Source organism: Anas platyrhynchos, chromosome 9 (assembly GCF_047663525.1).
Source record: "Anas platyrhynchos isolate ZD024472 breed Pekin duck chromosome 9, IASCAAS_PekinDuck_T2T, whole genome shotgun sequence".
NCBI classification, from domain to species: domain Eukaryota; kingdom Metazoa; phylum Chordata; class Aves; order Anseriformes; family Anatidae; genus Anas; species Anas platyrhynchos.
Genome location: NC_092595.1, coordinates 570,111 through 587,044, shown reverse-complemented (window position 1 = coordinate 587,044; position 16,934 = coordinate 570,111). Strand labels below are relative to the sequence as shown.

The window sequence follows — 16,934 nt, the reverse complement described above, 5'->3', positions numbered from 1 at the left end:
TGCTGCTACTGCTTCTGGGAAAGAAAAAAAAAAAAAAAAAAAAAAAAAAGGAAGGGTGGGGGGATGGACACAACCAAACAGGAAAAAAATAAAACAGAAAAACAAAGAAAGGTTTTTACAGAAGAAATTACAAAGCCTGCCTGCCTCAGAGAACTGCAGGCTTGTAAAGCTCTTCTATCAGCCAAAGCCTTATCTGACCCTCTCCTCTCTTCCTTGCTCCATAAATAACATGACAAGAGGGTAGATGGAAAGAGATGAAAAGTTGGATTGTGTGCCTTCTGGGGACGATCTGAAAAGCCTTTTGCATCATCCTGCCTGATCCTTGCCTTGGTGCAGAGGACCGCCAGCCAGAGGAGGAGCAAGCAGGGCAGGACTCGCCCTGGGGCGAGCTGCCTGGGCCGGGCAGCGCTCAGAGCACCCGGCTGCAGCGGGGCCACCGGTACGTCGGGCAGCCCCGGCACTGGGCAGGACTCTCCTGAGGAGACGGCGGCACCCTGGCACCCTTCCTTGCCCATCGGGAGCCAGGGCTGGGCACGTGCCAAGCGCAGGCAAGGAGCTGGAGCGTTTCCCAGCGGCACACCTCTGCTTGTCTTCACAAAGCTGGTGGCCTGGTCTACTGCCAAGCCCGGACTAAACTCGGGACCGCATCTCAGACCACAGACCCAGCTGTAAGAAGGAACAGCGTGTGCTGCCAGTAAGTGCTGTCCTGCTCACTGTAGGAAACCCGGCTGCCGACTCACAGACCTGTGTCATGCCTCTCAAGCTGTATTTCTGCTTTCTGAACAATCAAAGAGAATCTGTACCTTCCTGAAGCGTGCTTCAGCTAAACAAAGTGCTATCCACGACCACCAGGCTTCTCCGAGGACCCCAGCCCTGCCTGAGACGCTCACTGATGCCGGAGCCCTGGTAAGGGGACGCGTGTCAGCACCGCCGCCACCCCCTGCGAACTGCCCCCGGGTCTGGCAAAGCACCGGGACAATGCTGCTCCCCCTGGCTGCTCGCAGCCCCTGTCTGCAGCGCGTGACACCCGCATAGAGCAGGGAAGCAGGAAAATGGGCCCCTTCGAGCCCCCAGCAGAGAGAGGAGAGGGCCTGAGCAGAACACAGGACCGTGAGGATGCCGGACGAGCAGGAAAGCAGCTGGCACAGGGAACAAAATGGGCCAGGCCGTGCAGGGCAGGGGTGCGGAACGGTCACGCTCGTGACATGGCACGGGGCAGCAGGACAGAGGAAAGGGACGCAGCAGCCACTCCTCTAAGCACCACGGGCCACCGGGTTCACTGCAGCAGCCATGCAGGCAGACGGGGCCTGCTCCCTGCTGCCGGGCTGTGCCCCAGGCTGCACGAGCCAGAGCAGGGTTAAAGCCTGCAACCTCTGGCACTCACCGCTTCTTCCTGAGCTACCAGCCTAACCCTCTTCTCTCCCAAGACATCTGAAGAGCAATGACTCTTTAGGTCAGATGGATTTCCTTCGGTTTGCCTGGGAAATGGAAGCCTGATGACTTGAGACAGGACACACGAAGTCTGCAGGACAGGAATGCTAAAGCTGCCGCCCACCAGCACACGGCATTTCACACAGCAGAACCTGTGAGAACCGTACCAGAGAAGCATGCTGTTACCGGCAAATCCCCGGGGGAGCCACAGGTGAAAGAGCCAGAGGTGTGGTAGTGCAGCAGGGACTGCGAGGAGAGGAGGGCGCCCAGACGCTGGAGGAGGTCAGCCTCCGACACCCAGATCCTCCACAGTCCCCAGGTGGCCAAACCTCCACATCACGGCAGCTGCCCACCAGGCCTGCGCTCAGACTCTCAGAGAAGCTGAATGCTCAAAGTTCATCCGAGATGAAATGTAAGGCACTGTAAGAACACTAAATGAAATGAACCTCCAAATTCATCACCTGAAGGCAATGATTAATTGACCATCATGGCTTCAACCAGGGAGTCTTAGAAATAAAAGAGGGATAAGAACACTCACGATAATGAAAGGCAATTTTGTTAAGGTCTCTGAAGATATCACCGTTATTTCACTGAGAGAGATTCAATGCAATTAAGGAGACTATTAATTCAAGATACCAAGCCTTGGCTCTGAGTACAGGACGCGTACGCTGCAGCAAAGCATTAGCAGGCCACGCTTGGGCCCCTCCTAGTAAGGACATACATGCTCACAGAAGGAAAGTCCATGAGGAAATTGTGTGTTCAAAGGCGGGCTCGGGTCATGCACTGTGAAGCCAAGATCAAGTCATGTACTACATGTTTATTAACACTACTGTATACCATTTACAAATTTTACTTTAATATAAACATCAATGCTTTCCCAGATTAATAAGAGATTACATTTGATTATCCTTTACCATATATTTCAGCTGGTTTTGTGCTTGGCTTTGAAGCCTCTCAGTAAACATATAGGAAGAACAGGAAGGGAGGAAGACGGACGTGTGGCTAAGTTGAAAAAAAAAATAATAATAATAATAATTTGAAAAAAAGAAAGAAAATAGCCATACACCAGGGATTTATCACTTGTCCCGAGAATAAATCTCTTGGCGTTTGAGCACGCCCCAAGCAAACACGACATGAACTCCTGTTCAGGACACTCCCATTAACAAAAACAGAAGCTATCAGGGTAGCAAGCTTTATAGAAAAGGTCACAGCAAGGCCTGGGAACAGCTTGGAGAAAGAAAACAGCAACCCTTAAGCCTACTGCTTGGCTAACTGCACAAATGTGTCTTTTTTGAAACCAATTCAAAGCTGATCTTCGTGGAAGTACGTGTAAGTACACTAAAATAGCACCGACCAGCTGTAGCACTTGACATTTCGACCACATTTGGTGAAGCGGCTCACCAACTTTTTGCTTCTGGAGATCAAGCTCGATTCTGAAACTTCACCACTATCAACATAGATAATGAAGATAATATTTCAAAGCATTCACTGAAAGAACTGGCAGATTACCCAGCTGCAAAGGAATAACCCAATGGGTAAAGCAGAAAAAACAGGAGACTTCACTCTAACCTGTAAGTAACGATCTGCTGCAGCTTACACCGTTCCTACAGTGATTCGTGTTGTAAGGCAACTGTAAAAGGGGTATTCTGTAAATTTGTTTGATAGCTGAAAAGTCCTTCCAGGTGAAAGATCACAGAAATGTGTAACGGAGAGGCGTATGTTATTAACATTCTTGAACATTTTTTTTGAAACTTTTAAATAACTACTGCTGTAATTTTAAAAAAGAATAATAGACAAGGGACAACAGGAAATCATTCAGGTGCTATGCAAGCCACAAACAAGTTACTTAAAACACAATTGAACTGTAAATAAATACAACAGACAAGGCAAATGCCTATTAGTCTGAGACATGGAGCAGACTAAAGCTGCTGCACCTAAGGCTGCCGATCTGCACAGACAGGGATTGTTCTGGATTTGTGTAAACAGCTGAGGTGTAATCAGCAAAAGATATTCTTCTTAAGCAACTATTTCTGTTTTAATTTTTGATCAAAGAAACATAACTAATTTAAAACATCAGAAATGGCACTAAAAAAAAAAACGTGATCGATTAATAAAGAATATTAAAGGGAACAATTTTTTCTGAGACATTTGTCTCCTTTTAAATAGCCAGTTTTAGGACAATACAACTATCAGTCATTAAAATATCTCACTGACACAGTTGTATAGGAATAATTCCAAATTTGATAGATCCATCGCTACTAAAAGCTGGTCTCTTTAGTCCTCTAAGCAAATCACCAACAGACTGTTCCATATACCATAGTCCTAACATTTACAATCACTGCTGCTGAATTCAAATATTTAACTGATGAGAGACAGGAAGGATTTGGAGATTTTTTTGTAAGACTTAATTAAAAAGCCTAGAATATTTGGGTTAGATCTGAAAATGATTCCATATACAAAACAGCTCAAAGCATTGCCCAGGTTTCAGTGTGAATACCAGGAATCAAACAGATACCGATGTGGGCTCTAATCTTTCAAAGATAAAAGACCGCATTTTTAGAAGAGCTCAGAGCCTTGTCTAAAAATCAGAAATGAAAACAGAATGAAAATTTCAACTTCTCATCAGGAAAATGAGGCTGTTAAATTTCATACATAAAAAAAGTAGCACAGGGACCCCTGGACAGTAAGAAGAAACGAAACAATTACTGGTGGTTTTTGCAAGACTGAAATTCTCCCCTTGAGTGTTCTCACAACCAAACGAGCTCACGTTGCCCTTCAAAAGCTTGCTATTTTAACAAGCAAATAAATGATCTTATCTACAACAGCTCTTTATACCAGTTGGCTCTCCTCACTGGCTTTGTCCTTCAGAACACCAGAAATTAATCATAAATGCTGAGAAAACATAACATATGATCTAATTGTCTGGAAAAATTTTGGTCAGGAAAACCTGTTATAAAATGATGTCAATGCCAAATGCTGTCTGCATTAAATGAACCATTTTACGTGGTACACCATCTCCTGACATGTTAACAACAAGTTCTTTGCTGAAGTCATTTCCAAGCTCCCCAGAAGCCACCCGTGGAAGGCAGCACAGGGAGCACGGCTCGGGCAGCTGGAACGCTGTGATCCGTGGGGGCGCTGAGCCCCGGAGATGTGCCCAGCCACAGGGCAGGGTGCTCAGCGTGCTCAGCACCTCCACCAGTCCCCCGGTCACGTAATGCATCCCCACTGCCCGCTTCCCAGGCTGGTGCAGCAGACCAAGTTGCTTTGATCTAACCTGGAAATAACAAGTTACTTCATTTTCCTCATCACTAGGTCCCCTGAAAATGTCAGCCTATTTTATTTATTTTTTTTTTTCCTAAATGGAGAGCAGATGGGGAGGAAAAGAAGGAAGAGAGGAATAAACTGAACAAATGCTCAGTACTCAGTTCTGCATCAGGTTTAGAAACAGATGTTTTACATCCATCTTGAAATGAGAATGCACTTACAACTGTAACCAAAAAAAAAAAAAAGTCAAAACCTTCTTTTATTGCAACTTATTTTTATTGCAACACTGCATACTCTGAAGGATGCCAATGGGACTCCTCTCTGCCTAGTCACTGGCAGGAAATGTTGGGAATGCACTGAACCTACAAACTTGGGGGTTGTTTTTGCAGACACAAGGAATGAGAAACACAGACACAGAATCATAAATTTATAAGGTTTTGTGTATGCCATGTTACACGAATAAGTTGAATTCTATTTATTCTTTCTTCCCGCAAGAATTATATAGCCAACCAAAAAAATACACACAGCCAGGAGCAATATAATCCCAAAAAAGAGATGTGGTGGCTTTATTCCATGTTTGTTTGTTTTTTTTGTTGAAATAACACTTGACTGGCTACAGGGTATCGCCGGTTTCTCTCAATCTGAGCAACTTGGCTGCTCTCTTCAGGTAGAAATGAGGAGGAAAAGAAGTCCAGGACTTGCACAGGACTGCTGCTGTCCTGTGCAAAGCAAAGGGCTGCAGACAGACCAAGGTTAAGGGTCAGGGTGAGATCCTGCCCACCAGGTCAGCCAAGGGACTACAGTGCTTGGCGATGCTAAGCAGGAACACTGACAGAAGGGGTGACTGTGTAGGGCTTGGGGATGAGATGCACACGGGAGGAAAAAGCAGACTTGGGACTTGGCACTTGGGACGGACAGTACAGAAACCCTGGCAGTAACATTGGGACTGGCAAGTCACGTATCTTAAGAAAACCCCAAAGGACTTTCTGATTTGGAGGAAAGCAGCAGTTCAGTGACCTCCTGCGGCAGGAGATGGCATCCCATGGACCCACCGTGTGCCCGGCAGCTCCGCTCCTCTGGGCAGTGCAGCCGGGTGCCTCCAGAGAGCAAGTAGGGACAAGGCCTTTCAGAAAGAGCTGCGTGTCGGACTAGGTGACAGCAAGAGCAGACACATTTTATCACGAACACAAATGACACGGTGCACATGACAGGGACAGAAGGCCCCGATCTTACCCACACAGGTTGTGCTCCAGGTTGAACACGGCTGCTGCCTCTGTGGCTCTGTCCCTGACAAACGGTGAAGTCCTGCTGAAAGGCCCAGGGCTCCCCTGCAGCACTTATCCCTAGGTGGGCTAAACAGGAGAGGCACTGGGGAAGCCCCCAGCACCCCAGGGTTACACTGTCCTACCTGGCAGCACACACGGCTCTAACAACTGTCCTGTCCTGTTCCACACAGCTCAGCCGGCAGGAGAGGCTCCGTGCCTGAGAATGAAAGGCTCTCTAGACCCTTAATACCTTAAGAAAAACCACCATAGCAGTGAAATCAAGAAAGGTAAGGATATGTCATTGGTACTAAAAGATTTACAAAGTCTGCCTTGTCCTTTTTTTAATCAACCATGGCCAGTTGACAAATGTGCTAGCACCAAAATTGAAATTTGTCTAGGGTTTCCTCCATGCTGCTAGAGACAGTGTAGTTATAAAGTTTTAAGCAGAGAACCAGAGATCCTCCTACTTCCCGCAGTATCACCCCAAACCTTACCCATTATCATCACATAATCCTAACACACCTGTTCACCTGGTAGTTTTATTCCAACACCCACTGACCACACCATCTATTCCCATTGAAAACCCAACCAAACAGAAACGAATGCCTCAACAACTCGAGCTTAAACTGAAAGACAGGACTGCAGGTCTCCTTATGGGAGAACAACCACGCAGAGATTACCTGAAGGCTCTGGGTGCAAGCAATGGTAATTCATGCTCCATTTTTCCACTTAGAAAGCAAGTTCCAAACCAGCAACTGAGTTTGTCAGCCTTTATAGCATCTTCAAAAGAGATACACAAAACAATACACCAAATGAAACAATTCTACCCATGTGAAATAGAGATCCCATTTCCAGTTACTGCAAAGTTGAATTCAGATTCCAACCTGCTACACAGGGGCCACTGACTGTGAATTGTGGCAACATGGAAAACACTTTCTAATAGGCAGGCTGGGCTTTTTTCCCTTTCTTTCTTTCTTTTTTTTTTCCCCACCCAGCTCTGTGGTATGTGGCTTCCAGTTGCCTTAGTTTTCATTTGCCAGTGAAGCAGCAATATATCTGTATTTGTTCAGCCTTTGCTACAGAGGGTAATCCACCCCCATAAGCCTTCTGTCGAAGGAAAGCAGACAGCAAATGTGATTTCTTGGGCCCTTCATGGGGATCATCTAAAATTTAAGTCTGAATGACTTGAGAGCACAGTTCTAGCTTTTATTTCATGCTGATACACAGACTCCTGTATGTTGTGCTACAAAAAGTAAAAATTTAAAGCAAACTGTGCTAGCTGCACATAAGGCTTTCCTTCAAGTGAGCATTAGAAAATATGTGCATATACTACTTATTCCCAGTCTTGGCTAACAGAAGCATGTTTACCATGACTGTACACAGAACAGAACAGTTGTACAAGGAATATTTATATCCCTAACATGTTTCCTGGTTAAACCAGTGCTAAAAATACATTCTGGTCCTTAAGGTTTGATGTAATGCACTTAAGAGTCACTAAACCATTGTGGCTCAGTCCCGTTTTTAGTTCCCAGCACATAGGCTCACATATACAGAAAAGGAGGGTACAGGTCTCGAAGACAACGGACTCAAGTCCAATCTAAAAACAAATGGATTTTCAGAACAGCAGCATGCCCTTGAATATCATCCAAAAGTGAGACTGAATCACTTGGAAAATACTTACTATGCATCCCCCTTGGAAATGAAAATGTGATTTCTCAGAAGTATGCCAAGTTTACTTTGAAACAAGAGTAGAAATCTCATACTAATTAATGGAAAGCACACCACCATTTTATCTTACTGAGATAATCTTTCCTCTGCTTCTAGGAACAAAGATATTGTAAGATGTTCAACTCCAGCACAAACTCCTCGGGAAACAACTGCAGTTACGACACAGTAATAACTAAGACAGTCATTCCCCTGGTCTACTGTTTAATTTTCATAGTAGGATTCCTGCTGAACAGCGTGGCAGCATGGATCTTTCTATACGTCTCTAGTGAGAAGAGTTTTATTGTCTATCTCAAAAACATCGTTGTTGCTGATCTCCTGATGAGCTTGACGTTTCCTTTCAAAATTCTTGCTGATTCAGAAATTGCACATCCACAGCTCAACATGTTTGTGTGCAGATACTCTGCGGTTGTTTTTTATACAAACATGTATATTGGAATAACATTTTTTGGCCTCATAGGTTTTGACAGATACTATAAAATCGTAAAGCCTTTATTCACCTCCTTTGTTCACACGGTTAACTACAGTAAGGTTATCTCTATAATCATATGGTTATTGTTTATGTTTATATCCCTTCCAAATATGATTTTAACTACTGAAATCTCTAAAGCAAATTATTCCAGAAAATGTATTGGTCTTAAAAGCGAGCTTGGCAGACAGTGGCACGAGGTGTCAAGTTACATTTGCACAGGGATTTTCTGGATTGTTTTTCTCCTACTAATCATTTTTTATACTTCAATATCAAAAAAAATATATAGCTCCTATAAAAAATTCAGAAGGAACTCAGACGTTACCAAGAGAAAAACCAGTCGTAATATATTCAGTATCATGTTTGTATTTGTCATTTGCTTTGTACCATATCACTTCTGTAGAATACCATACACTTTAAGTCAAACTAGCTCACAGTTCAACTGCCAGTCACAAAGAACTCTGTTCTATGCAAAGGAGTTTACTCTCGTGTTGTCTGCTGCAAACGTGTGCCTTGACCCCATTATTTATTTTTTCCTCTGCCTACCTTTTAGAGAAAAGCTGTATCAAAAACTGCACCTCAAGATGAAAACTTCACACGAGGTTGACATTTCTAAATCTAGAAGATCAAACACGCTTCAGGAAAGTGTGAATATTCTGTAAGTTTAGGTCTGTAAAATAACACATGCTTGAAAGTTACTCAAGAACACAATGTCTCAGAAAGACACTGTGCTGAGAAACAGCAATAAAACAGAAAAAAAAAGTTTCTGAGTAAAATACCAAGTGGTGTTTCTCTCTATAAAAAGATTTTTGCATGCTATCAGTATATTTACTATGTGTTATTTCAACTGATGCTATGATTGCATTATGGTGTGATATGATCTATCCGGATCTCCAAAAAAAGAGAGAGGAATAACTGGAACAAAACATTCTGGGGCTCCAGTGCACAGTTCTCTGAAAGGATTATCCAACATCCTAACCATCAAATTGATCTTGTGCTCCTCGTGAAGCCAGGCACGACACACATGCATAGCAGGAAAACAGCCTGAAGGGCCTGGGAATGACTGATTGTCCCACCTCGACTGGAGCAGACTGCTCCAAAGCAGCATGAAAAGCTGAGCACAAGCCCCTCTCTGACTTGGCCTCTACCAGCCAGCTGCAGAGTACCGAGATCCTAAGGGGAGGTTCTGTGGGTATTCACCAGCTCGCAGAGCAAAGCCATGGTACCTTCCAAAAAAACAAGCCCAGTGAAGGCAGAAGGGCTCAGGGTACGTTCAGGCTCATTCCCCACCCACCCCAGCTACTCCCATATCCTCCCTTTCTCCCAGCTTCTCCCCACCCCGTGCATCGGCAGCAGCCCGCTCCGTGAGGAGCTGGCCCCAGCTCGGAGGCACCGCCACCAGTCTCTCTCCATCGCTCCTGCAACCACGCTTCCCAGACCTCGCCTAGGTCTTTAGACGCCTTTCTCCAGCACTGACCAGGAGCGGGCTCTTTCCTCGTGCCTGTCCCTGCTGCGAGACACCGCCACCCACGGCGGGGACCAGCAGAGGGGCCCGCGCTGCCCGGCTCCCTGCAGAGGTGGGCACGCGGCCCGGCTGCACGTGCAATGCTGTGTGCTCAGGAGAGAAAATAGCAGTTATTGCAGCTGAGCCCCAGAAAGCATCCAAAAAAGTCTTCTGTAGCTGAGTACACAGAAGGTGGAGACGTGTCAGAAGTAATCCCAACACCAGAACCACCCACATAAGTCTTTGGTGCACCCAGTTCGAACCACAAGGCACCTAATGGTTTTATAGGTCACCAGATTTTTTTGTTTCTTTTTTCCATGTTTAGATGTTATTTTTCCTTTTTCCTCAGAACTGATTTAACCATTTTGGCAGAGATGCTGCTCACACCAGCACCCCATTCTTTCTTTGCACCACCCTTCCGATCCCTAGGGGTCAGCCTAAGCATTCATCATGGAAGATTTCAAACCCAAAGTCAAAAATTCAGCAAAGCTTAAATGCATTTTTGGTGGCTTATGATGAGAAGTGCTCGGCAACCTTAATTACAGCAAAATCTACCACCTGCACCTGTAATTTACAAACAACAGTGATCACCTACATTAGATATATAGACAGGGGTATAGGATGAAACAATTAGCAGTATAAACAATTACAACTCGGTAGTCTCATGTTCTCATGTTTCCTCTCCTCTTGAAACACTTGTGTTGGAAGTGTAGACCATTTCTGAGTGATGTTTGGCCTGACTGAGGAAAAAAAAAGACTGAATCCTGCATTTCAAGTTAAAAATAAATAAAACTATGCAAAGATTGGCTTTGCATGGTGAGCATAACACCATAAAATTAGTTCACATTTGCTCAAAACTGAACACAGGATCATTCCAGATCATGAAGCTTTGCAAACATCTCAACAAATATGGTCTGAACTTTCATCTTATGACTAAACCTAAAACCAGACATTCTTAACTTGTTTTTTCACAAGGCTATGGTACATGACTTGTAAATTCCTGTGGATTCTCAACTACAACAGAGTGCTAATGTTGCTTTTTCAGTATTGTAGTCAGTACCTCAGCCCTCCTAGCTTGGTTTAAGGAAAAAAAAAAAAAGGTAAGGATAGTGGGTAAAGTAAAAGCATTTACCTTAAATAAAAATAGTACAGTGGGGATATATATTTTAATTGCTTCCGGCAAATGTCCAAACGTTCAGAATTTTAATTTTTAACAGAAATAATCCCTACACGCTGTTAAATCTGTAAATTAGTTTACAACTCTAGAAAAAACACGCATGAGATTTCCAAAGCTTGGATTCAAGAAAATAATGAATGATGACCTATGACACTGCAAAATCCATACGCCTCTATCCCTGATCGGCCATAGAATTTAAGTCTAAGACTTACATATTAGAAGGAAAGACAGGTTTTTGTTATTTTTTTAAAAAGAAAAGTTGGAGTCCAGAGGGTGTCACACACCTGAAGTCCCAGTTCAAGAACCTGGGACCAATCTGTACCCTGAGGCAGTTCTAAGGACTACAGGAAAGAGTCCACATGCTGAGGCAGACCCAACCATAAATGTCTCGTCACCCGTACATAAAGCAAACAAACAGACATTGAAAGTTCCAGGCTTGAAGTTGGCAGAAGAGTGAAAATGTCACTGCCTTCAGGTCTGCAGATATCAACAAGTTTAAGGGACTATTCACCATCAGCTCTCTAATGCAGACAGAGAAAGCAACTGTGACCATCTTCCTTACACTCCAAAAGCCACAAAAGCATGCTCCAAACTGCGGCTCTCCTTGCCACGGGTCCCAGGGCTGCGCCCGCCCGGCTCGTCCCGCAGCACCCTTCTGCCACCGCTCTGGGCACAGCACCCGGCACGGCCCCAGGCAGGGAGCTGCCGCCTGCCCCGACACCCGCGCTAGAGAAAGGAAGCAACAGAGGCACCCCTGGGTTGTTCCACGAACACTTACGTCTTTCTGGCACCTCTCTTCTAGGTAACTTCCACGTGGTTTAGCTATTTGAATGCTGGTTTTAATTGCGTCAATCAGAACATTTAAAAACCACAGACGCATTCAAAAAACACCAGTAGAGGCAGCAAGGGGAAAAGATTAACATGCTATTGGACTATGAGCAAACAGTCGCAGAGAGACAGCGAGCATTAATAGCCTGATGCCCCGGAGACCCCGGAGAGCAGTAAGCCAGGTACGTGCTTTCAGCCTTTGTTCCAGTTCCTCGTCTATGTACATAGACAGCTTGAGATCAGCTCTGCCAACCGCATCGAAAGTCAGGTTCGAGCACTCAGCTCTCCAGCCCGTGCTCCACCCGCAGGCAGCGTTACTTGGCAGCGGCCATGCTGTACGCCTGCAGGCTCAAATCCCAGCCCGTTTCGGGGTTCAGCCCGCGGGGCTGCCCGTCGGCAGGCACGATGCCACCCCCGAGCCTGGCAGAGGCTGCACCGTGAGCACAGCAGACCCCAGACCCTGCGCGGGAGCAGAGCATCAAGCCCAGCGGGCCAGAGAGCGCTGCCTGCCCCTCACCTGCACTGCGCACACCAAAACTTCACACGGTTCTGTTACGGGTTTTAGGACAATAGAGGCCACCTGCAGAAAGCTAATTACAAGGCACAAACTACTTTTTTCCTCCATTTTAAACCACTGGAGTGTTTGTAATCATTTGTGCTTATGTAAACTGTAACAGAAATTACCATACATCTGGATACGTATTTTACAGCAGAAAATAAATACGCAGATGCAGTAGTTCACTTGTATGTTAATATCTGAAACAATACAGTGAGATACAAAGTGTTGCAGTTTTAGGCTATGCAAGACATAAATGCATTGTTCTTAGTTCCAGGAAATGCTAACAAACATACCTCCATCCCAGCTGACATTCTGGGCAGCACTCAGGCAGCAGAGCAAACCAAAACAGAACTTGGCTGGGGAGTAGTAGATTTAGTTTAAAAAAAAAATAAAAAAATACCACCATAATTTTCTACTTTTCTTCCCAATAATTTCTACTGAGCCTAAAAATGAGGTAGGCAAAATTATTTAATAGCTACTTCTTTCAAATAAGCTTTTTCTAAAGGTGTCATTAAAATACGCAGTTAATTTATCCTCTGTTCAAGTAGGAAGAGAGACAGCAATTGGCAAAAACTTAGAACTACTGAGAACAGTTTGGTCATCTGGCTAACACTTCTGCATATCAGTTTGACAGTATATTAACTTCAAAACTCCTCATACACTTTTTTTTTTTTTAGCAAGACTGCTACAAACATTACTAGTTTTAGATGTAGTTTAAACTGTTCCAGAGTTACAAAGGTTACAGCAATGATTATTAATCAGATGCTTAAACAGATTAGAAGCTTTCTTTTTGTATTTTTTTGAAGCAAGCATACAAGACTGCTCTTGTAAAAATTTTTCTCTGAAGTCTATATGCTGTCATGAACAAATCCTTGTACGTTTCTAGACATTTCTGACAACAACAAAGCTCTCAAACATCTGCGAAGTAGCATGAATAGCGAGAAAAATATTTCTTCCTGACTGCATTTTTTTTCATGAAATTATTCAAGCAAAATTCTCAAATAACTACTGCTGTTGGTCAGGAAAAGTTGACGTCTTGTTTTTTTGTAGGTTCTTGATATCTCCTGACAACAAAACCAACGCGCACAAGAAGTTTACCATGTCAAACGTTTCGCAATGCTATATCAAAACAGAAATGGAACCTTTCACCTATTTTTACTACTTAATTTTTCTAATGGGTTTTCTGGGGAGTTGTTTTGCACTATGGGCATTCACACAAAAAGGTCAAAAACAGAAGTGTATGAGCATCTACTTAACTAACCTCTTAACGGCAGACTTTCTGTTGACATTGGCATTGCCAGTGAAGATAATTGTTGACCTAGGAGTTGCGTCCTGGAAACTGAGAATATTCCATTGTCAAGTTACAGCCTGTTTCATCTACCTGAACATGTATTTATCAATTATATTCTTGGGATTTGTAAGCATGGATCGTTGCCTTCAGCTAATGCACAGCTGTAAGATCTACCGCATTCAGGAGCCTGGATTTGCCAAGATGTTGTCTGCAGTTGTATGGACAATGGTTCTCCTTATAACAGTGCCCAACATGGCTATTCCAATAAAAACCATTGAAGAAAGGCCCAATGCAGGGTGCATTGATTTCAAAACAAAATTTGGAAGAGACTGGCACGTGTTTACAAATTTTGTATGTACAGCAATATTCCTGAACTTTTCAGCTGTGATACTGATTTCCAATTTCCTTGTTGTTAGACAACTCTACAGAAACAAATACAGTGAGAGTTACGCGAATGTGAAGAAGGCGCTGATCAACATATTGCTTGTAACAGCAGGCTACATCCTGTGTTTTGTTCCATACCACATCGTTCGCATTCCCTACACTTTGAGCCAGAACGATGCCATAACCAACTGCTCTCTGAAGCAAACGCTCTTTCAAGCAAAAGAATCTACCTTGCTGTTTGCAGTATCAAACCTCTGTTTTGACCCTATTCTGTATTATCACCTTTCCAATTCATTCAAATTGAAAGTTACTGAGACTTTCATAGCACCCAAAGAGACAAAGGCTTTCACAGATGAAGAGACAGAACACAGAAACAAACAGCAGGTGCAGACATACGGATTGTGAACTACATGGAAACTGTGTGCAAATACAGGATATAAACAGTGACTGTGCTATTGGAAGCACGGCTACCAGGGTCAACAACATGGGTGTTGGCAGAAGGAAAAAACTTGAACAACAGTAATAATTGCTTTGTTATACATTTACATGGTAGGTCTGAACTAGAAGAACGTTTGATACTGCTTTTCAGAAATATTTCCATGTACCAGTGACAACCTATGAAGAATCAGCAACACTTCAGAATAATTTTGTTCATACTCAAATATACATTCTAATTAGTTACGGTAAACACCTGAACTCACCCTAAGTAAAATATTGCATACTACATTAAATGACTTGGTGCAATGAAGTGAAGATATTTTTTTAAAGAGGAGTTCATTACCTGCACAGCTCTTCATAGATAAAATTAACCTAAAAGCGTTTTAAAGAGTATTACTTATTCTGGAAAGCAATTTTAAGCTGAACTGTTTAGAAAATAGTGTATTCGCTTACATTTCACCTGCAGTTTTCATAAATAAAATAAATTTATTGTTCTTATCAACTTCCACTGCCTTCTTTTGCTGCTACTTCAATGAGTATGAAAAAAAGCTAACAGCACATTATTACAGAAAATTCAAGGAAATTTTAAAATGAAAATACAAAATAAGTATAAATATACAGTGCTCTCTTAGCTTGTTGTATTTATAACAATGTATAAAGCAGATGTATAAAGCAGCAACTAAGTGTATTAATAATGTATTTTACAAACACTTAAAAAAATGCATATATAAAATAGTCAATAATTAAAGTCAAAAATCAATTTAGATAGGCAAAGCCTAACTACCTGGATTAGCTTCATCTGTAAACCAAAAATATTTCAGAAACAAAAACAATCAATTTACATTTTTCAAATCCTTAAAATGTGCAAAATATAAATTAAACTTTAAGCAAGCACTCAAAAGTGGCCTTAACAGAAACATCTCATTCAGTATTCTCCTAACAACAATTCATCTGCAACGACTCATAACGCAAACTCTGTAGAGGAGGAAAATTAAAGCAAAGATAACTGTGGTTATCACATCATACACTCAGCTGACACTTCCTTTACTGGTAGGATTTAATACTGTTAAAAAATTATCGTCATTTCAAAATAACCATCATCACCACCAAGCAGATACATTCTAGTTCCAGGATTCTTCAGTATTTGGGCGCTTTTTCCAGTGGAGTTGAAAACATGACAAAAATAAATAAATGAATAAATAAAAAACAACCAAACGAGGGTTTGATATCTAGAATGTTAATCATGGGGCTTTATTCAGTTCCCAACAGCTCACAAATAGAATAACAGCAGCAGACAAAAATCCATACTGCAAACAACAGGGAGTGGGTGGGAGGAATCAACACCATTCCACCCCTTACATTCCAGAGCTTCTCCCTTCAGGTATGTTGCTATTCATCCATTTGTCCAACTATCGAATCTTCTTTTTAGCAAAGTTTCATTAAACCCCGGAACACGGTGTTTGCAATGTGGTACTTGTCTCCTTACTCTAGTAAGTCAGCATGTATTATTATGCCTCTTACGCATTTTTCCAGTTAACGTCCTCTGGATAAAATAAAGATGCCTGTATGCTGTACTAAAGCCATCCTGCAGCATACAACACGTGCACACGGGCAGAAATAGCCTCATGTGAGCCACCTGGAAGCCCTTCAGACAAAGGTCACTCAGCTCTCTATGCAGTGAGTTCTTTCTTTAAATGCTTTGCCATCACATCAGGCAGTACCGTTACGCGCACAAAGAGAATACACTCACCAGCGGTATAGGGAAATGCGTTGCGTATTGCAAATGGCGAAGGAGGTCATAATTGGATGGAAAAATCAGTTCTCTGAGTCTTTCCCTCTTCACTGACTTCTCACTGGTAACTGAAATTCTTCTGTCTAAAGAAGAGTTCATATTCTCACAAGACTCCCCAGGCATCGGAGAAAAAATCTAAGTCATGTAAAACAAACATTTAAGATAAGTGTAACCTCTAACTTTTGAAATTCATCAATTCCAGAGATACAATTTTGTTCTTGCTTACTTCACTTTACAAATATTTGAGTGTTTTTTCAAAGACAGACAAAGCAAGGGAAACGGTAATCTAGCCTGAAATATAACCAGATACGTACATGTTATATCTCTATGCATAGCTCATTGTTGTTAGACAAGTTTTAAACTAGCAGTATTCAGTCAGGAAAAGAAAGCATATTACAATTCAGAGCAATTTCCACACTTACGCTGTTGTGACATGGAAAATGCAATGACACAGTCCAGTGATTGAGGGAACATAATGAGAAGGGTGAAGTGGAAGGTGGCAGAAGACAAGAGACATTGTAGGCAGGCATGGATATGCGTGAAGCCATCAATATGACAGATGCTAGGAGAAAACAGGGGTCTCAATATCCTGCAAGTGGATATGCACCAATAGGTCTGGGCACAGGAGTCCATGCAATGCAGAACGAGGACCAGTGCAAAGGAAGAAACTAGGAGATTCAAGAGTAATCCAGAATCAGGCTAACAGTTAGGAAAAGAAGAGGAGGAAACAGACTTGGAAGACAGAGCAAAGACAGCAGAGTCACTTGAAAAGCAAAAGGTATCAATTGGGGCCCCTCAATGTTA

General features: G+C 42.9%; 3 protein-coding genes across 21 annotated transcripts in view; 2 read left to right on the top strand and 1 right to left on the bottom strand.

Annotated features, from left to right (window-relative positions):
• MED12L (mediator complex subunit 12L) overlaps positions 1-16,934 on the bottom strand; it is a 131,216-nt gene that overhangs the window by 83,620 nt on the left and 30,662 nt on the right. For 18 of the 19 annotated variants that reach the window (XM_072042591.1, XM_072042594.1, XM_072042592.1 and 15 more), the window contains one exon: positions 16,089-16,265. The exons of the other annotated variant lie outside the window; for it this stretch is intronic. In XM_072042591.1, coding sequence (XP_071898692.1) covers positions 16,089-16,265 — 177 coding nt within the window. The remainder of the gene's footprint in view (positions 1-16,088; positions 16,266-16,934) is intronic. 19 annotated transcript variants of the gene reach the window in all.
• Positions 91-11,061, top strand: P2RY14 (purinergic receptor P2Y14). The gene is made up of 3 exons (XM_013103499.5): positions 91-3,002; positions 6,155-6,250; positions 7,788-11,061. Exon 3 carries the CDS (start codon positions 7,806-7,808, stop codon positions 8,817-8,819), a length of 1,014 nt encoding a protein of 337 aa, XP_012958953.1. The 5' UTR covers positions 91-3,002; positions 6,155-6,250; positions 7,788-7,805; the 3' UTR covers positions 8,820-11,061.
• GPR171 (G protein-coupled receptor 171) lies at positions 11,195-14,844 on the top strand. The gene is made up of 2 exons (XM_027464584.3): positions 11,195-11,848; positions 13,276-14,844. Exon 2 carries the CDS (start codon positions 13,325-13,327, stop codon positions 14,303-14,305), a length of 981 nt encoding a protein of 326 aa, XP_027320385.3. The 5' UTR covers positions 11,195-11,848; positions 13,276-13,324; the 3' UTR covers positions 14,306-14,844.

Excerpts from the sequence above, each read along its gene's own strand:
- P2RY14 (XM_013103499.5), top strand. The coding sequence starts at position 7,806 with ATGTTCAACTCCAGCACAAACTCCTCGGGAAACAACTGCAGTTACGAC.
- GPR171 (XM_027464584.3), top strand. The coding sequence starts at position 13,325 with ATGTCAAACGTTTCGCAATGCTATATCAAAACAGAAATGGAACCTTTC.